The sequence below is a fragment of the Canis aureus genome, chromosome 18, assembly GCF_053574225.1.
Source record: "Canis aureus isolate CA01 chromosome 18, VMU_Caureus_v.1.0, whole genome shotgun sequence".
Taxonomy (NCBI): Eukaryota; Metazoa; Chordata; class Mammalia; order Carnivora; family Canidae; genus Canis; species Canis aureus.
The window spans coordinates 42,327,049-42,345,972 of NC_135628.1; the positions used below are offsets into that span (position 1 = coordinate 42,327,049).

Below are 18,924 nucleotides of genomic sequence, written 5' to 3' on the forward strand. Positions count from 1 at the left end.
AAACAGCAGGGATTTATTTATTTTTTTAAAATGGTTAATAATTCTTCTGAGGGAAAGCCAGCTAGCTTTCATATAATACTTATTAAATTTGTAAACTGAGAAGTTTACATGAATCAGGGGATTAAAATCTAAGATATCTACAATTTAGTATAAATTATGCTTTAGTTACCCTCTCAAAAATCTCTCCACCATAACAAAAACATAATTAACGATGATTTTTGGTTCAGTGTTACAGCATAAAAAGTTATTTTTATTTTATTTCTCCAAATTACAGCAGATAAATCAATAAGTTTCACATACATGTTTATATATATATATATATATATATATAACAGTTTTCATGCTAAGAATTTGATACAATAATAAACTATCAATTTTGCATTTTCTGCTTCACTATAATGAATCATACTATATCTCAATGAGTAATGAAAGCAAAAACAAGCCCCAAGCCTACTATCCTATAAAAATTTACCTAGCTTTATCATAACTACTATCTGCCTGTGGGGAGGAAAAGCTTCTGTGAATCAATTATTACCCAAAGGCAATATTATTTTTTAAGGAAGTGAAAAGTCATGCTCACACATGTAGATCAATACCTTTCCAGGGACCCGGAGACTCTCAATGGCACCAAGATCACTAAGGCTCTCCGGAGGGCTTTTCAGACCCTTAAAAAAATAATAAAATAATAAAATACAAAAGAATTTTAATTATGCTGCAGAACTGTAAAATAATAGAACATAATTATTAAAATAGAAATCTATTTTTTAAAAATAGAATTTTCCTGCTTTAAAATATATAGAACATACGCTGTAAAAACAACACTCACTACATATAGCACTATTATTAAATTAAGTAAAGATGTACTTTTGGAAATTTAAAATAAAAGTATTATATGGCAACTTCACAACAATGGTTGAAGTCTAACTTAACCATGGTTTAAAAACTACCAAAAGAAAAGAAAATTGGATGACAAAAAGCATTCTAAAAAGCACTTATCTATTACTTATTACCAAATTCATCTGGTAAGAAGGACCAAGTATTATGATTTCCTGATACAATACACCAACCAGCTGAGCTCATCAAAGACTTTTGAATAATGCTAATCGCTTAATTAATACATAAATACCTTCATTCTACCTGATTATCTCTCACCAATGCACCCAATTTATACTGCATAACTGAGACTTAACTCTCATGTCTTGCTTCTTTCTACTGTTCTCTAGGTTGTTTCTATATTCACATCAAGTGAGGGATTCTGAAACTCTCACTTGTACCAGGGAAAGTTATCAAGACAGAAAGAAGCTTAGCAATCTCACTTTTCTTTGAAAGCTTCTTTTTTAAATACTGGCTATTCAAGGCAAATACCTAAAAATCCCTGTAATATTAGTCTGTAAGCAAAATTAGCTGGCACATAAATCTGAAGAGTGTTTTTGTCCTTTAGATGCCCTATATTGGCCCTCTGATGTCCTCAGTAAACAAAACATATGGTATACTTAGGTTGACTATCTGAGACTTACATCAGAACGTGCTTAATTTTAAATTACAGAGCCCTGTATTTTATCTTCCCTATTACAAAATATGACCAGTGATCACTACAGTTTTTTTATGACAAGGTGCTTTGCCTCACCCCCAAGTATTCCCTTACTCCCAGAACACCCCACCCAGCTTTCTCTCATTTTCATTCTCTCTTAGATTCTCTCTCTATCCCTCTCTCTCTCTCTCTCTGTCACACACACACACACACACACACATACACACACAAGTGCCAAACTTCAAAATTTGATTCAAAATCATGACCATCCCGGGGCACTTGGGCAGCTCAGTCAGTTAAGCATATGCCTTCAGCCCAGGTCATGACCCCAACATCCTTGGATTGAGCCCCACATTGGAATCTGTTTCTCTTTCCTGCTGCTCTTGCTCTCTCTCTCTCTTTCTCTCTCCCTCTTTCCCTCTCTCCCGCCCCCACTCTCCCTTTCTCCCCCTCTCAAATAAATAAATAAAATCTTGTAAAAAAAAATCATGACCGTTCCAAAATACATTTTTTAAATATAACTGCCATGCCTTTTTTTAAAAAAGGATTTATCTATTTGAGAGAGAGTGAGTGCGCAAGCACGGCGGGCCAGAGCAGAGAGAAAGAGAAAGAATCGAAGCAGACTCTGCATTGAGTGCAGAGCCTGAGGCAGGGCTCAATCTCATATAAAAAAAAAAAAAAAAGAAAAGAAAGAAAAGAAAAGAAAAAAGAAAAGAAAAGAAAAGAAAAGAAAAGAAAAGAAAAGAAAAGAGAGAAAGAAAGGAAAGAAAGAAAAAGGACTCAATCTCATAACCCTGAGATCACAACCCAAGCTGAAACCAGAAGTCAGTCTCTTAAACTACTGTGCCACCCCACAGCCCCTGCCATGCCTTTTTAAACAAACATTTTAAAAAATATAGATGTGTTTAACTAATCTAAGGAAATTCTTGGAGGAATATATCACATGTAATTTTCTTTTTCCCCAGAGCTAATGAGTAAAGAAATCAATACCTGAGCTGTAAAGAAGTGATGTATACTAATATATAGGAAAAGGCCTTACCTCCAAATTAGTCACCCCATACAATAATGATATGCTCCTAATATATGGCAACCCTCTACCAGACATACAAAATAAAAGTAGTAAACATTGGAAACCCTATTATATGTTACGAAGTAGAGGAGCTCAGTGATACACGGAATGGGCTCTGCGGTCTTGAACAACTTTTCTAACTTACCTGTCTTTATGTTCTAATCAATGTAACAATAATGCAGAGGCCAATAATAAGGAGTAAAGGAGATAATGTGTGTGAGAGGCCAAAAACAGTGTCTGGAACATGGCAAGCATTCCTTACATGTTAGCCATTATTCTGAATATTACTATGATCTCACAGAGAAATGTTTTTCTTTTATCAAAACAGAAATGAAGAATTACATAAATGTCTCAGAGCACATCTGACACTCACGTGTATTTTAGGATTATACATCTTGAATCCTTTGATTAGCAACTTTATAAATTTCTATTGACAAAAATGAAGTCATGATTTTTATCCTCACTTTTCTAAAGCAGGAAGTCAGAGTTGTAACAAAAGCAGTACCTGGCTTTTATGAAATTGAAACTGCCTCTGTAATCTTTAACCATTATTTGATTTTCTTTTGCATTTGGTATTTGTTTTGATAAATTTCCCCCATTTAAATTTATACAAAATTCAGCATACATAATACTTGCCTCTGCACTTTATTTCTTTGGCCAAAGCAGATTAACACTTCAGACTACTTCTGTTACATCTACATCAATCTTCTATTTCCATTTACGAGACCAGCAACTTAATGTCCCAAAGATCAAAAATCAAGTGAGGTGATTTCTTCCTCCTCTTTTCAGTAAAATTCAACATAGCGGTTATACTTAGTCCTCAATTCCTCTCAAACCCACTCTAAACAGGCCTTCCTCCCCATCACTTCATGAAAAGTGCTGTTGTCAGGTACCTGATAACCTCTATGCTGCTCAGTCCAAAGGCTCATCCTCATCTTCTGTCATTCATCTTCAGCATTTAGCACAGATGATCACTCCCTCCTCTTTTAAATTCTTTATTTGGCTTCTGGACTTCACTCTACTTAGTTGTTCTCTTTATCCACCATGTATCCAACAAATATTTATTGAGGATCTGATATGGGACAGGTGAGGTGGTCTTTGAGATGGCTGCAGTTTTACCCCACTGGCTGCTCCTCAATCTGCCTCACTAGATCCACCTTAACCTGCCTCTTCCCCTTATCTTTTTTTTAAGATTTTATTTATTTGTTCATGAGAGACAGAGAGAGGGAGAGGCAGAGACATAGGCAGAGGGAGAAGGAGGCTCCATGCAGAGAGCCCGATGTGGGACTTGATCCCAGGACCACGGGATCATACCTGACCTGAAGGCAGACGCTTAACCACTGAGCAACCCAGGCATTCCTTCCCCTCATCTTTCAACATTGAAATCTCAAAAGCTCCAACTTTGGACTCCTGTTTTATAACTACACTCATTCCATTGGTGATCTTAGCCAGTTCTACACCGTACATGCATTCATAAGTCCCAAATTTTTATCTATATCCCTGCGTTTGTCCTCAGAAATTCAGACTCTTAGCCAAGTGCCTACTTTATCTTGTCACTTAAATATTCAAAAGAGGCTTTCAAATGAGCAAGTCTAAAACCTTTCTGCATTCCCTGAATCTGTTCCTTCCTCAATCTTACCCACTTCATTAAATGGCAATTCCAATTGCTGAGGCCAAGCCATCTGGAATCAACCTTGATGCTTCTCCTTCTCTCACAGCCCAAGTCCGATTTGTCAAGAAATCATGTTAACTCTATATCTACAGTGTACCCACCATCAATCTCTTCTCAACCCTTCTACCACTAACACTCTGTTAAGGCCCATACTGTCTCTCATTTGGATTACTGCAATAGCATCCTTATTGTTCTCCCTGTTTTTGCTCTTTTTCCCTCTTCAATCTATTCTTTTAAAAGGCCAGAAAGATCTTTCTGAAGTCCATATACGTAAAATGACATCAATCCTCTGCTTGCTATTTCAATCAAAATAGAAGCATGGCTTTGCTTTTAGAAAAAGTAATAGGAGATGAGGTCAAGATGAGGTCCTAGGTGATCTTGCTTCCTGCCCTTAGCTCTCTGACCTCGTCCAGACCTCATCTCCTACTGTTTTCACTCGCTTTATGTCAGCCACACTGGCCTCTGGATGTTGCTCAGCCATGCTCCTGCCTGAAGGCCTCTGCATTTGCTCTTCCTTTCACCCAGAATGCTTCTTCACAAATAACCACATGGTTCACTTCCTCATGTCCTTTGGGTTTTTAACTCAAACGTCACCTTCTCAATGAGGCCTTTCATGGCCACACTATCTAAAATTATAAGTGATCCCAAACTGCCAACTCCCAGGCCTCCCTATCCTCTATTCCTCCCAAACATTAATCACTACGTCTGCCTGAGCACTTGTCTGTTTTGTTCACTGCTGCACCCCCAAACTTAGAATGGTGCCTGTCACATAGTGATCCGTAAACATTTGTTGAATGAATTGAAAGAACAGAGGCCAGCATAATAGAGAAAGCTGAACAACAGACCTCATCTAAATAAAGAGTGCTAACAAAACCCACCCTCTCACTCTTTTCCAAACCCAAGATCCTTACAGCTGAAATGCCAAAATACCTAAGTTTCATAGACCCTTCATATCTCTTCACTTTAATGATACTATCAATATATTCTTTAGCCTCACAAAAAAGAAACATCTTTGTGTATATTTATTTGTAATACTACTATATTTAACCCAATGATAAACAGTACTAATTAAAAATCTCCAGTGTAACTCCAGGCAGCACCCTACTTTCATATCTCAAAGATTCATGAAATGTGTATTAGTTATGATTAAATATGTGGAAGTCAAGTCATAAATAATAAGGGTGACTCTTAAAATCTGTGTAGGAAAACAATAAAATAAAATAAAATCTGTGTAGGGGCGTCTGGGTGGCTCAGTCAGTTAAGTGCCCAACTCTTTGTTTCAGCTCAGGTCATGATCTTGGAATCCTGAGAACAAGCCCGATGTCAGGCTCTGCACTCAGCATGGAGTCTACTTGAGATTTTTTCCCTCTTCTTCTGTTTTGCCCCCTGCCTGCGCTCTTGCTCTCGCATGCTCTCTCTCTAAATAAATAAATAAAATCTTTTCAAAAATCTGTATAAAACTCCTAATTTTACCTCACATTTTACACAGTATAGTTCCAGCTTTTTGTATGTGTTCTTTAGTTTTTTTCTATACCAATTAAGCAATGATTTGACCCGCTCAAGTCCAATAAGCAACGGATTGAGGCTGAAGAGTCACCATTTTCACAACAATTCCACTACATTTAGAAGATAAAAACGTATTATCACTGGTATCTGGACTTGTGTATTTTTTCTTTCTGTTCATTATCACAAAATAAGGTTAAAAACAACAAAACACCAAAGTTGCTGTACAGTGATGATTACACAGAAATGCATAGTGTGCAACATGAGAGAAGACCAAACTTTACTGTTGTACAAAAGTCCAAATTCAGCATTCTAAAGTCAGGTTAGGGGGTAGTAGTGGTAAAATGTTCAAAAGTGTATATTGTTTTAAAAATCAAAAAGATGCCCCTCCAAATCAAACAGATACCAAAAGTCAGTCTGAAATCATCTATTGTTGTTACTGCAACAGCCTGCTTCCAGCTTTCCTGCTTTCCAGCATCCGCACAGCTGCTGAGATGACCTCTGTGATCAAGCACTTCCTTGATAAGACCCAGAAGATATGTTAACTCCTATTTCTCTTAATCTTCATCATATTATATGAACATCACCACCAGGCTGAACCCATGAGATACATGTTGTTATTCCTATTTTAAAGATGTGAAAACAAAAGCTCTAAAAAGTCTGGTGACTTCCTCAAGGTCACATAGCTACTGCAAAATGAAGCAGGACCCAAATATTCTCAAGTAATAAGTGGTATGAACCATACATAACACCAGTACTCAACAAATGTGAGGGATCGCCACTTACTGAAATACTTTATTATTCATAGATCTGTAAAATTTTATTTTCATGACATTAACAATATCATTTAAAAGGTATAAAACAATCATGTAGGACTCATGTATTCTTCACAAGATATCTACCATTTGTAGCCTATTCAGATTACCTTTCAAATAAGAGTTTAATTTGGAATTTGTAATCTCCTTCTAATCAACAACAACAAAACTCGCAAATGAGCTTTTCACTAAATGACTACTCTCCATATTCTCCAGAGTTCTCAAAATTCTCTGATTCAAAACTTTACATTCTACTTCTCTCATATAAAGATAATAAAGAATGGCCAATTCTGGTGAAATATTAGGGTTGAATAAATAATTGACTTCTAAAACCAACTCATAACCAATAAGAATGTAAAAGGAAATTCTGCCTTTTCTTCCTTGAAGGAAACTGAGACATTATTTGAAGTCCCTAACGTATATGAATAATTAAACAAAAACAGCCAAAGCTTTTATTCATGAATTATCATTGTGACAATAAAAAATAAAAAATAAAAGGCCACTATTTTGCCATAACAAAGATTTTTTAAAGTATCATTTCACATACATTAACTTACTTGTGACTGTCAGAACTGTAAGATAAGGTTAACAAGAATAATTATTTCTCATGCTCACATCTGGAAATTTATGCTACAAGGTTTGGGAACTTGCCCAAAGTCATGAAGCTAGCAATTCTGTCTTCAACTCATCCGTTTTTTCCACTCTTTCCAGGTCATCTCTATTACACAGACCTCACCTCCCTACCCAGGCCATCTGCTCACAGACGACACACAGCTTAGATAAAGGGAGGCTTGCAGGGTCTGGGGCTGTCACCGGAAAGATGCCAAAAGGAAAGGAAGGGAGACAAAGATAGCCCTCATTGAAACTCATTCATTGACCTTATCTAAAGGAACGCGACAGCCCGCCTGAGCAGGGCTCCAATCACGGTGGCTCAGGAGAGTTTTCCAGGGTGCCCCCGACTTCCCAGTGCCCCTGACACCTGCCACCAGCCATACCCTAGGTCTCCACCCGCCCCGGCCCAGAAACAGACTATCTAGGCTCCTCCACCAGCAGAGACGAAAGAGGCCTTTGTTTCAGCCTCCGAGACTTACCTGTCGGGTCATAAGAGATTTGATTTTTTGCATGTCGAAATCGTGAAAGTGGTACCCTACAGCAAAGCACTAACAAATCACGCCGAACCACCAGACAGCTGGCCAGGACACAAGGAAGCCATAGTGGGTGGTCACGTGGAGCTGCCAACCCGGGTCATCCTTTCCTGAGCTGAGCATGCTGGGAACTGTAGTCTTCCGGGTGCGACGGACACCGGCAATGAGGCGACGAGGACAGTTCAGGTACTACATTTCCCGAGACGCTTCAGTTAGCTTGCAAATCTTGTTGCTCTGACCACGGCGGCCGCCTGTCTTTACGGAGGTACTTGCTCTTGGTCACCCCGTTTCGGTGAGGCGGAACCCTAGCTCATAGGTGGCCAGGCACTAAGCGACAGAAACAAGCGTTGAAAAGACAGTATGTAAAGCGGACTGACGTGACTTCCCGCTAAGAGTGTAGTGGAGGAAACCCAACCTAGTCTGGGGGGGTGGGGGGGGAGGACGCGAGAACTCTAGGAAAGGCACTGTCTGTCCCAGAAGGGACCTGCGAAGCTGGGACTCTCCGTCCGGCTCTGGACTTCGGCCTGACGAAAGGCGTGGTCTAATAGGCAGTCTTGTCCAGGGTTAGGGCTGTTCTTCCTCAGCCTCGGGATCTCTGCAAAAAAAAAAAAAAAAAAAAAACCTCTAAAGCCCAAGGATTTAGCCCCCACCTATCGTTTCACTACCTGCCTAACAATAATGATAGTCGTCGTCTACATGCCACTTTGAAGTTCTCATTTCCACTTTTAGCCGTTTAAAGTGAGGAAAGTGATAGGAGAGATGTTCAGAGTTTAATTTAAGAAAGAACTCCCCCTCCCCCCCCCCAAAAAAAAAGGAAAGAAAGAACTTCCCAAAGGTGCCTGGCTGGCTCAGTTGGTGGAGCCTGTCACTCTGGATCTCAGGGTTGTGAGTTTCAGTTTCATGTTGGGTGTAGAGATTATTTAAAAAAATAAAACCTCTAGAAAAAAAAGAAAGGACTTTATTTTTTTTTAAGATTTTTTTTTTTTAATCTATTCATGAGAAACACACAGAGAGAGAGAGAGGCAGAGACCCAGGCAGAGGGAGAAGCAGGCTCCATGCAGGGAGCCCAACGTGGGACTCCATCCCTGGTCTCCAGGATCGCGCCCCAGGCTGAAAGCGGCGCTAAACCACTGAGCCACCCGGGCGTCCAGAGGAAGAATTTTCCGATTATGAGACTACTAGGGGACGGAAAGCAATCCAGAGCTAACAACAGGTAGCATTTATGAGCTTACCACATGTCAAGAACTCTGGGGCAGCCTGGGTGGCTCAGCGGTTTAGCACCACCTTCAGCCCAGGGCCTGATCCTGGAGACCCGGAATCGAGTCCCACGTCGGGCTCCCTGCATGGAGCCTGCTTCTCCTTCTGCCAAAAAGAAGTCTGCTAATAGCTTTACATATATTACCCTATTTATCCACATAAACATTCTATAGGGTTATACAATTATCCCCAATTTATTTTCTCTCTCTCTGCACTTAACCTTCATTTTAAAGATGAGGAAACTAAGTAATGGAGAAACTAACTTGCCTAACATTACTGCAGACATGCAAACAGAAACTGAAGGACTGATTATCCAGATGTTGTTTTAAGTAAGAGTTTCATGTATGGTTTTGAAGAGTGAGTCCTGAAGTACCAATAATTTTTTTGAATTTACATTTAATTAATGTTTATTAGAAAGCCCATGATTTTAAAAATTTTCGTAGGACAACTGAAAAAGTGTTAAAGTGTGCCAAAGTAATCAAAAATATTAGGTAAACAATAATGAGTGGTAGTAAGATATAGCAAAATAATAAAAGTGGTTTGCAAATGACTGAAATTTGGAAGCCACAATATAGAGGTTATTTCCAATTCTGAAATTCTGTCATTTGACCTCTGAGTTGTCGTTTGTCTTTGTCTCATTTTTTACAAATGAGGTTATAATATTTGACCTAAGATTTTTGTAAGGATAAATGAGGTGATGTAGGTGAATGCAATTTATAAATTGTTAAGCACCTTACAATTATGAAGAATTATAGTCACAAATCTGCCCAGTTCACTGTTCCAACAGAATCATTTTGTACATACTTCTATCATTGGGCTTAACAATTGCTTTTGAAATTATGTTTGCCTATATGCTTCTCTGTTATTTCTAAGCCCATAAAAATTCCAGGCACTTTTGGGCAACCCTGGTTTAGTTCATTCCTTACCTACACTAGTCTTTATTGCCAGGCAGTTCTTATTAAGTGAAAATATTCAATATTTAGAAGTCCCTGAAGGGCCGCCTGGGTGGCTCAGTTAAGCATGGGGACTCTTGGTTATGGCTCCGGTCATGATGGCAGGGTCATGGGGTCAAGCCCTGTGTCAGGCTTCTCAATCAGTGCGGAGTGTGCTTGAGATTCTTTCCTCCTCCCTCTCTCTCTCCCTCTCTGCCGCTCTCTCATAAATAAATAAATAAATAAATAAATAAATAAATAAATAAATAAAATCAATCTTTAAAATAATAAGTCCCTGAAAGCATCAAAAGAAACAGAAACTGCTGACTATATTAGCATGTAAAATGAAACCCAATTCAGTTTTTGATTGTTAGGCACTAGGCAACACTATATCCTAAGCATTTTAGTTAGTTAACATAGAGTTTTGGTCCTCAAGGAGTTTATAATTTAGTTGAAAAGCATATAATTCTCAAACCTGACCATTCAAATGCACCTGAAGAGAATGCCCTTGTTATTGTTTTCTTTTAGGTTCTTTGTTTCAGATCTTCAGTGATTCTCACAGGCAACCAGCTCTAGCATTTCAAATCCATTCTTAAGAAATAAGAAAATTGATACATGTATGATTTCAAGGTCACACATCTTAAATCAGAGCTTGAATCAGAACTGCAACCCAGATCCAAACCCAAAATTTCCCCCTCATACAATACATGAAATGACAAGTGACAAAACAAAAATCTTTTTTATTCCATGTATATTTTGTCTTTTTCTATCAGCCTAATTGGGAAAATTAATATTTTATGTGTCTATTTGACACTGAAAATTCAAGAAAGCATTAAAACTTTGTTTTACTCTAATATTCTAAGTTTTAGCTTATTTATTATAACCTAAAAATAAACAATCCAGTCTGCTAAAAGTTCAAATTATAATATTGAAAACATGTAAATCAGTGCTGTTGTCTAAAAAACTTGATTTTCTAATCCAATATATCCTGACATTATAGAAAATAATGGAGATATACAGGATGCATTTTTAACTTCCTAAATTAAACTAAAAAACAAACAAACAAACAGCAACAACAACAAAATCCTAGAGCCCTAAAAAATACTTTTTAAAAGGGAAGCATGTTATTTCATTTCCATTTTTCAAAAATGCATGTAAGGCTTATTTATGACTTTTACATTTGCAAAGGTTGTTAATGATAGGCCAGGGCAACTAGCAGAAAGTTTGGATGGTCTGCCAACAAGTCTTGAGGAAAGCTTACTGCATGCATGATAGGCCCTTGGTAAAGGAGTGCCAGCCCCATTTTTGCAGATTGGAACATCAGGGCTGAGTTTCAGTTATTCTGATTCAAGGCAGCAGCATTAGCAGTAAAGTAGGATAAGGGCATATTCCTGATGGCCCAAACAAGAAGAGCCTTTGGAAACTTAAATAAAAGCTGGTTTGATTAAGAAGATACATTTCACATAATCCTATAAATAAATATCAAAGCAGGACAAAGTTGTGGCCTCTCCAAGATTAGGTAACTACACTTTCTAAGCAAGCAGTAGCAGAAAACAGTTGATGAAGGTAAATCGGTGACCTGGAGAGGAGCCCAGGAAGGAAGACTGCTGCATAGCTATTTAGCAGCCACATCAGTAAATCCAGGCTTCTGAGAGGCAGCACTGTAGATGTAACTGTGAAGGAGTGAATACCAGCAGAGGCATAGGACCATGAGATGGTCCTCTAGCGGCCAACTCTTCCCGGTAACCTGTAAACTATAACCTTTCCTAGGATCTATCTAATTACGACATAAGACAGTGCTTTCTTTCCCCCATTCTTAGTCTCCACTATTCTACATTGACCTTGGCACTGGCATTTTACCACCTTTCCAATTCTTACCGTTCCAAAATATTCATATCTACCAACAAATAATGAATGCAGGTGTTTAAAATGCATGTAGCTGGGGGCCTGGGTGGCTCAGTTAGTTAAGCATATGCCTTTGGCTCAGGTCATAATCCTGTGTCCTGGGATGGAGCCCCACATCTGACTCTCTGCAGAGCAGAGAGCCTGCTTCCTCTCTCCCTGCCTGCCGCTCACTCCCCCTGCTTGTGTTCTCTCTCTCCCTCTGTCAAATAAATAAATAAAATCTTAAAATAAAATAAAATTTGTGTAGCGACTGCTTGCCTTACAAAATGAGACCAACCTTACAATTTAAACAAACTAGATAAATAAATAATAAATAACAAAATAAATAAAAACTTTGAAGTGACAAAAAAGCCCACCCCCAAGAAAACTAGCCCCCCCCACACACACACACACAGCAGCTCCTTTCATTACTTGAAATTTAATCACCATGGATATGGATTGCTTAAATTAATCAGACTTTTCACTTTAAATGTAAATATAACTAACATTAATAAACAGGCCCCTGAACAGTATAGTAGAGCAGAACCCCTCTGTAGGCTACAAGTCAGATGTGAGATATTGATGGTGGGAAATTTCTCATATAATAGTAAAACATTTAAATCATTTTTAGCAATCATGTAAAAACTGACAACAGTTGAAGTTCTATTTTAGCGTTACCTTCTATGGCTTCCTGTGCAAACATTCTGAATCCAGAAATTGCTCTGGCAGGTAAGACTTTATGCCTACCACCTGCCACTAGAGGGGGCTTTGTCGGGGATATGCCACGTAGCACTTTCCCAAGGCATTTGGTACAAGTATTGTCATTTTTAATGTTTGCCGTGACATGAAAAGATCACAACTATGATTCACTTTGGCATTTATTTATGTAGTGTCTGTTATCAACCATGTCATAAAATAAAGGACATTTTAAAATATAACACGAAAGAAAACAAAAAAAATCTTAAAATAAAAATCAGTCCTTTGAGTAAACCTAGCATTAAGAAAAACTCACTACGTTGTCTTTATTTCTCTCATTTGCCTACGAGCCAAAAAGCTTCATCATGAGTCAGCACTGCGTTTGAAAAAAACCCTGGAAAGAGCTTATTTTAAAGAAGGCAATTAGAGATTAATATTGATTTAAAAGATGTGAGAAAAAAAAAAAGATGTGAGGAGAATCTATGTGGTATCTGTAGAACGTCTGTATTTCCGAATTGTATTTTGTGCAAACCAATATGCATTTCTTAACATCAACTGAGAATCAGAAGACAGTGGCCAAGGAGCATTAGGGGTTTGTTTCGAGGGGAACAACTTAACAAAAATACTAGTTACGCACCAGCAAGGTGCTAAGCATCCATAATTAATTAGAATGGTTTCTGTATTTGAGTTGCCCAGAGTAAAATAAACATGCAGCAAAATTAATGAGGTTAATGAGATAAGTGCTACAGTAGATGTATGTCCAAGATTTAGAGATAGCACAGAGAAATTTGTGATATAATCACCTGGGAGGAAGCTCTTGCTGTTTTTCTGAATCGTGGAGAAATTATAAAATGAACTCTGAAGAGGCCTCAGGTTTTCCAAGTCACTCACTCTCTTTACCTATAGGAGCACTTCTGGAAAAGTTGGGAGCCTTAATGCAAAAACTGTTTGCAAACTTAGATTATAAAATAACTATCATTCCTTTTTTTTTTACCTTTATACTTGAGGAATAGTGTTTTTTCCTATTATCATTGAACTCCTTTAGTGAGCCTTTACTGTTAAAAATGATTTATGCAAAGGATTTTGCTTGATTTCATGCAAATTTGGTTACATGCTTTATGTTACATGCTTCATGTTACATACGTTTGCTATATACTTTATGTAGTGGAACCTTTAGACTAGAGCCTTCTTGCAATAAATGAAATTAAATGGGAGTTAACTTATAACTTAGTAAATTAAGTGAAAGTGCTAAGAATTCCTGCTCCCATGGCAATGAAGAAGTCAGGCTGAAAAGCTGTAGCCCAGACACCTCAGTAGAGACAAGAGCTTCTCTGGGCCATTGGTTTACTTCCTCTATGCTTTAGCTGTGAAAATGTGGCTTCAGATATTATCTGTTTTCATTATAATTATGCATGGTCCATGATTCACTGTCACTTGGAAACACACCTGCGGTTTGCTTTTAAAAATAGCATGAATCCATAGATTGAATAAAACCATGCCAGATGTTTATAATGGAAAACAATACATAAAAAATACATTTTAAAAGATACTCGGGTGCTCTGTTTTGACGCTTTGGTATAACTTTTACATGTTACTTAATGACATCATGATGATTTATAACCTTAAGAGATACATGAAATACTTCAATGTTCACAGAAAAAGAATTTTAATTTAAAAATAATGGCACAATTTTGCATGATAGGAAACCAATTTACCTTTTCCAGGAAATTTCACAATATGCTCTCATTATGAAAGCATACAGTTTTTCAGTAAAGTCACCCAAAAGGATATTTTCCTTCACGTGATTAATAACCAAGAATGATTCATGACATATACTGACAATTACTGATAGTCTGATAACCGCTAAGAAGCTGTTCTAAAGTCATAAGCCTCTATTCTTGCAGAGCATGTAACAGGTGTTCCCACTCCCTCTGTCCTTTGTATACACATTCATTCTGTATTCAAATCACAGAAGCAAGAGACAGGATAGGGTCTGTTACCTCACTGCTAATTTCCCTAGCAAATAAACCAGCAGCTGCTGGTCCATGAACCACGTTGCCACCAGGAACAGGGCATTATATGCAGGGACAGGATGCTTTCATGGAGTCCTTCAGCAGCACAGTTGGGGGCTTTCCTTCTCTTAGGTAAGGCACTGCATGAATTGTGTTTCAGCTTGTTGTTTTTTTGTTTTGTTTTTAATCGTGAGCATAAGGTAAATATTTGCTCTAAACTGTAGATTCACTCAGATAATTGAAGAACAGCTCAGAACCTTTTGAACAATAACACACTTTGTTCCAGCAAAGAGCAAGAACATTTAGGAGAAATGAGGTTTGATAAACAGATGATTGTGGTTTTCTTAGAACAGCAATTATTGTCAACAGCACTCATTAAGACCTTCTAAAAACCTAGTGAGGGGGATCCCTGGGAGGCTCAGGGGTTTAGTCCCTGCCTTCAGCCCAGGGCGTGATCCTGGGGTCCTAGGATCGAGTCCTGCAACAGGCTCCCTGCATGGAGACTGCTTCTTCCTGTGTCTCTGTGTCTCTCATGAATGAATAAATAAAATCCTTAAAAAAAAAAAAACCTAATGAATTTCTTCTTTTTACAAACTTTACATATAGATTTCATAGTCTCTAATGCATTTTATTTTGGCAAATATTCACATAGGTCATGAATTTGTGACCGTTTTTAGTGAAACTCATAACAATTTATAAAAATGATTTAATTATGATAAACTGCTTCATTTTAAATTACCTATCATGAAATGTGAGAAAAGGTGAGGTTTCAAAGTTACGAAAAACATTTTATACACAATAGGGAGAAAATGTGTTAAAATATTATTTCTCCAAAATATCGTTAGCCTTTCTCTTTGCCCAGTGGCTAGTCCTATTAACTACTTTTTTCTTGACTTTACTGTTTTCCTTTTATTCGTCTTTTCATTCTTAGAGTTTGAGTCTTTCTCTAACATTCCCGTTGTTTTTATGTCATCTTTTTTTTTCACCAGGTGTTCCCTTTCTCATTCTTCTTATTGATCAGTTTTAAAAATCAAGTTCCTTTCTTGCTTTGTCTATAGTCAACAGATAGGGACTCAAAAAAGACTTTATTCTTTAAATTTTAAGAATGGATTAACTAAGCAATTTGTCTTAGCCTTTTGCAGTTTAGAGTCTCGCTTTCACTATCTTTTGTTATAGTTTTCATTGTAAATGCGATTATTATTCAAATTATATGTAACTATATATCCCACGTATTTTGAAGTGTTCAGTTTGTAAATTTTTCTAGAAAGTGTTTGAGTTTCCCATAGTTATGATTGCCCCAGAGTTGATGTTGTCAAATTCAAACCTATATAGATTTTTAGTTTTTGAGTTTTTAGAAAAAATCAACAATCACCATAACTGATGTTTTATCTTTGAGCATTTTTCTGGGCTCTGAAAGTATTCTGTGTGTCAGTGTCCCCACTTATTTTTAATTTTATAACAACGGGAATGCTGTCATTTCATGAGTAATATTTTTGAAATTGGCTTTAAGAAGAACTTAAAGACAATTTATTTGAGGAATTTGACTAAAATAAAATGTACAAAAGTACATAGAAATAGCATGTTCCTTAAAAAAAAAAAAAAAAGAAATAGCATGTTCCTTAAGTTATCCCTTAAGTCTTTCTTACGCAAATTCGCTTTTCTCCATTGATAGTATGTTATAAAGACCATATGTGATGTGGAAATCTTTTTGTCTTTAGAATATTAGAAACCTGACTGTTTTTCTTTTTTTTTTTTGAAAAAAATCTTAAAATTTTTGAAGCCCAAAATATAGCTTTTAAAGTCTATTCAAAGCACAACATAATTTCTATTTTCCCTAAGGATACAGGAGTTTATTTTCAGTCAACAATAGTTGTGTTATGCTTGCTAATATCATACATGATAAAGGGGAAGTAAATGCCAACTATCTTGAGGTACAGCTAGAGGTCACTTTGTGAAGTTTGATGTTTATATTCAATACAGTGAAACTGGTCTAGGGAGTCTTTTGTTGCTGGAATATAGATAAATTTTACAATATGACTTCAAGTGTTTCCTAACACCAGACATTCCTTTATAGTGCTATTGTTAAACAGTTTAAGGAAGTCTCTAAAAGGGAGATTATTGCTATAATGTTGTACGTCAGATTATTAATGTTCCTCCAAGTTAACATAATGCCTTATATGCAAAAAGTCTATAAGGGTTTTCTTTTTTGGGGAGGGGGTTCTTTTTTATATTTAAAAAGTAGGTGTTAGTGAATCTAATAATAAAATTGAATTTTTATTTGAGTCCAATTATTTGGAATATCAAAAAGAAATTAAATTTCATCAATTTTTGATCATTTATTTTCCTAAGGTTTATTTGTTCATGCAGAGGTTAACTTTCTAAAATCAATAGCTTTAGTTCTTTAGGCTTTCTCATACACCTAGAAAAGAAAGCTTGAAAAATTCTCAAAATGAAGGTAATTTTTTTAAGTTAATACACTACTGTATGACAGCATAGCTTCATCACATCAATAGTGCAAAATACAGCAATGGCGAAAGAGTGTGTTCTTAAGATGTACAGAAGGTATCCAATTATCTGTTTATTCACTAAAGTTCACTACAAGTAAGGATTATATCATATCAATAGGTTCTTTCCTACAAAATGAAAATATTTTAGTAGCTGAGATAAGACACTGTATAAAGAAAATTACATTATTTGCTGATATTCTTATAACTTGCTATCTATAATTTATCTGATAAAATGGTATAGGCAATCTAAGGAAAAAGCTATTGTAATAGCTGCACTATCTCTGTCATATGTATATTTGAAAAACCACATATATTTGAAAAAATTAAATGATATGATTTCATATGATTTGATATCATATATATTGAATGCATTCAGAGATATTGGTAGTGGTGTATTATTTAAGGCACAATGACATGACACAATTTCTAAAATAGCCCAAAGAACTAGTTCACACCCCGTAGACAATTATTATGACATATAAAATGTTATTTTCTTCTAAAATAGTTTCATTATTCCTGGGCTGCCATATTTGTATTGTATTTAACCATTTATTAAATAAAATTAGCTTCCCATAACTTCAGTCATAGACTCTCCAATTAGTTTTTTCATACTTAAGACTCAATATTCTGATTCAAGATCCCAAAGTCACCAACATTTTCTATTCTAGTTGTGCTAGCCCCCCATAGTAGTAAAGAGCCTCCCAACAATTTTCTGACTAATAAAATCTCAGTTATACTTTAAACTACAACTACAAAAAAAAAAAAAAAGAGTAGATGAAAAACAGTTCTTCTCCTTTTCCAAAAAACAAAGCAAAATAAAAGGGGGAAAAAAAGACATAAATAAGGACTTCTGACTTTCCCAAACAAGAACTGATTGGTCAGAATTGCATTCAGGCGATCTATAACTACAACTCACTGTCAAAGTCAACTACCGAGTTTTAAGGCAGCAGCCATGCAGCTTTTTCCAGTGCATTCTCAAGACAATGATGTGGATTCCCACCATCCCTCACAGTTCCTGAGCAAAAAACCACAGAATTTCCACCTTACTAAAGGACATCCAGGGATTGTAATGTAAGCAGACCAAAACCTGAGAGTCAATACTTCAAAATTCTCTGGGCCCTCTCAATTAAAAATGGGTCCTTCACCTTCTAATGTAAGATAGCTGCTACCCTGAGAAAAGCATCTAAGGATGTCAAGAACAAAATGTAAAGAGTAGGAAGACACTTAGACCTCATCTAATATTACCCTCCTTTCACACATGAGAAAACTGAGGTCCAGAGAATTAAAATGACTTATCTAAGGCCATTTACCTGGCCAATTGCTATTTTATCCCTAGTGTGTAAACTTTTACTAAGACCTTGCATTTCAGCTGATTTTTAACTTTATCAAAGTGTCAAATACATAAATTTCTCTGCAAATTTAAAGATTAGGTTCCTAAAATCTCTTATTTCAAAGCAATTTGCAAGTGATGAATTTATGACTGAATGGTGAGAGTAGGACAAGGAAGTCCAAACCCAAGAGTGAACCATGAAACCTCATAAATACTTTCATATTCACTGGTATAAAAGGAGACAGCAACACACTTTATAAGTACAGTGAAAATTACATTTGATGTATCTCAGGTTACTGATCCTGGGTATTAAAAAAAATGTTTTTGTTTCTCGCGTACCAGGATTATGTCAGGCACTTCCTACCCCCAACTTCAATGAAAAACATATAGATGTATGTTGTTTTGTACAGGTAACACATATGTTAAGAGGAATATTTTCCTTTTCTGGTCCCCCATCTAAATGCCCAGTGTCTTTCTCAATCTGTGACTTGAAGAACTTCACTTTCTTCTATTGGTCCCTATTTCACATATCACAGGCATTACTAGGTCTAGGTCCTAGATTTACTTTCTC

At 36.6% G+C, this 18,924-nt stretch overlaps 2 protein-coding genes across 11 annotated transcripts in view; one reads left to right on the plus strand and one right to left on the minus strand.

Annotated features, from left to right (window-relative positions):
* VPS50 (VPS50 subunit of EARP/GARPII complex) overlaps positions 1–7,845 on the minus strand; it is a 132,825-nt gene extending 124,980 nt beyond the window's left edge. For 2 of the 5 annotated variants that reach the window (XM_077856945.1, XM_077856943.1), the window contains exons 1-2: positions 7,682–7,845; positions 597–665 (exon numbers count right to left, since the gene is read on the minus strand). In XM_077856945.1, coding sequence (XP_077713071.1) covers positions 597–665; positions 7,682–7,714 — 102 coding nt within the window. In that variant the 5' untranslated portion in view covers positions 7,715–7,845. The remainder of the gene's footprint in view (positions 1–596; positions 666–7,681) is intronic. The other 3 variants (XM_077856942.1, XM_077856941.1, XM_077856944.1) reach the window with 2 other exon arrangements.
* A 55-nt stretch (positions 7,846–7,900) lies between these two features.
* The window catches only part of HEPACAM2 (HEPACAM family member 2), a 46,281-nt gene continuing 35,257 nt past the window's right edge, over positions 7,901–18,924 (plus strand). For 3 of the 6 annotated variants that reach the window (XR_013356978.1, XM_077856946.1, XM_077856947.1), the window contains exon 1: positions 14,390–14,648. Coding sequence is in view for 4 of the 6 variants with exons in the window: in XM_077856946.1 (XP_077713072.1) it covers positions 14,597–14,648 (52 nt within the window). In the remaining 2 variants the exon portion in view is untranslated. Of the gene's footprint in view, positions 7,922–14,389; positions 14,649–18,924 lie in introns of those variants that run through there. The other 3 variants (XM_077856951.1, XM_077856949.1, XM_077856948.1) reach the window with 3 other exon arrangements.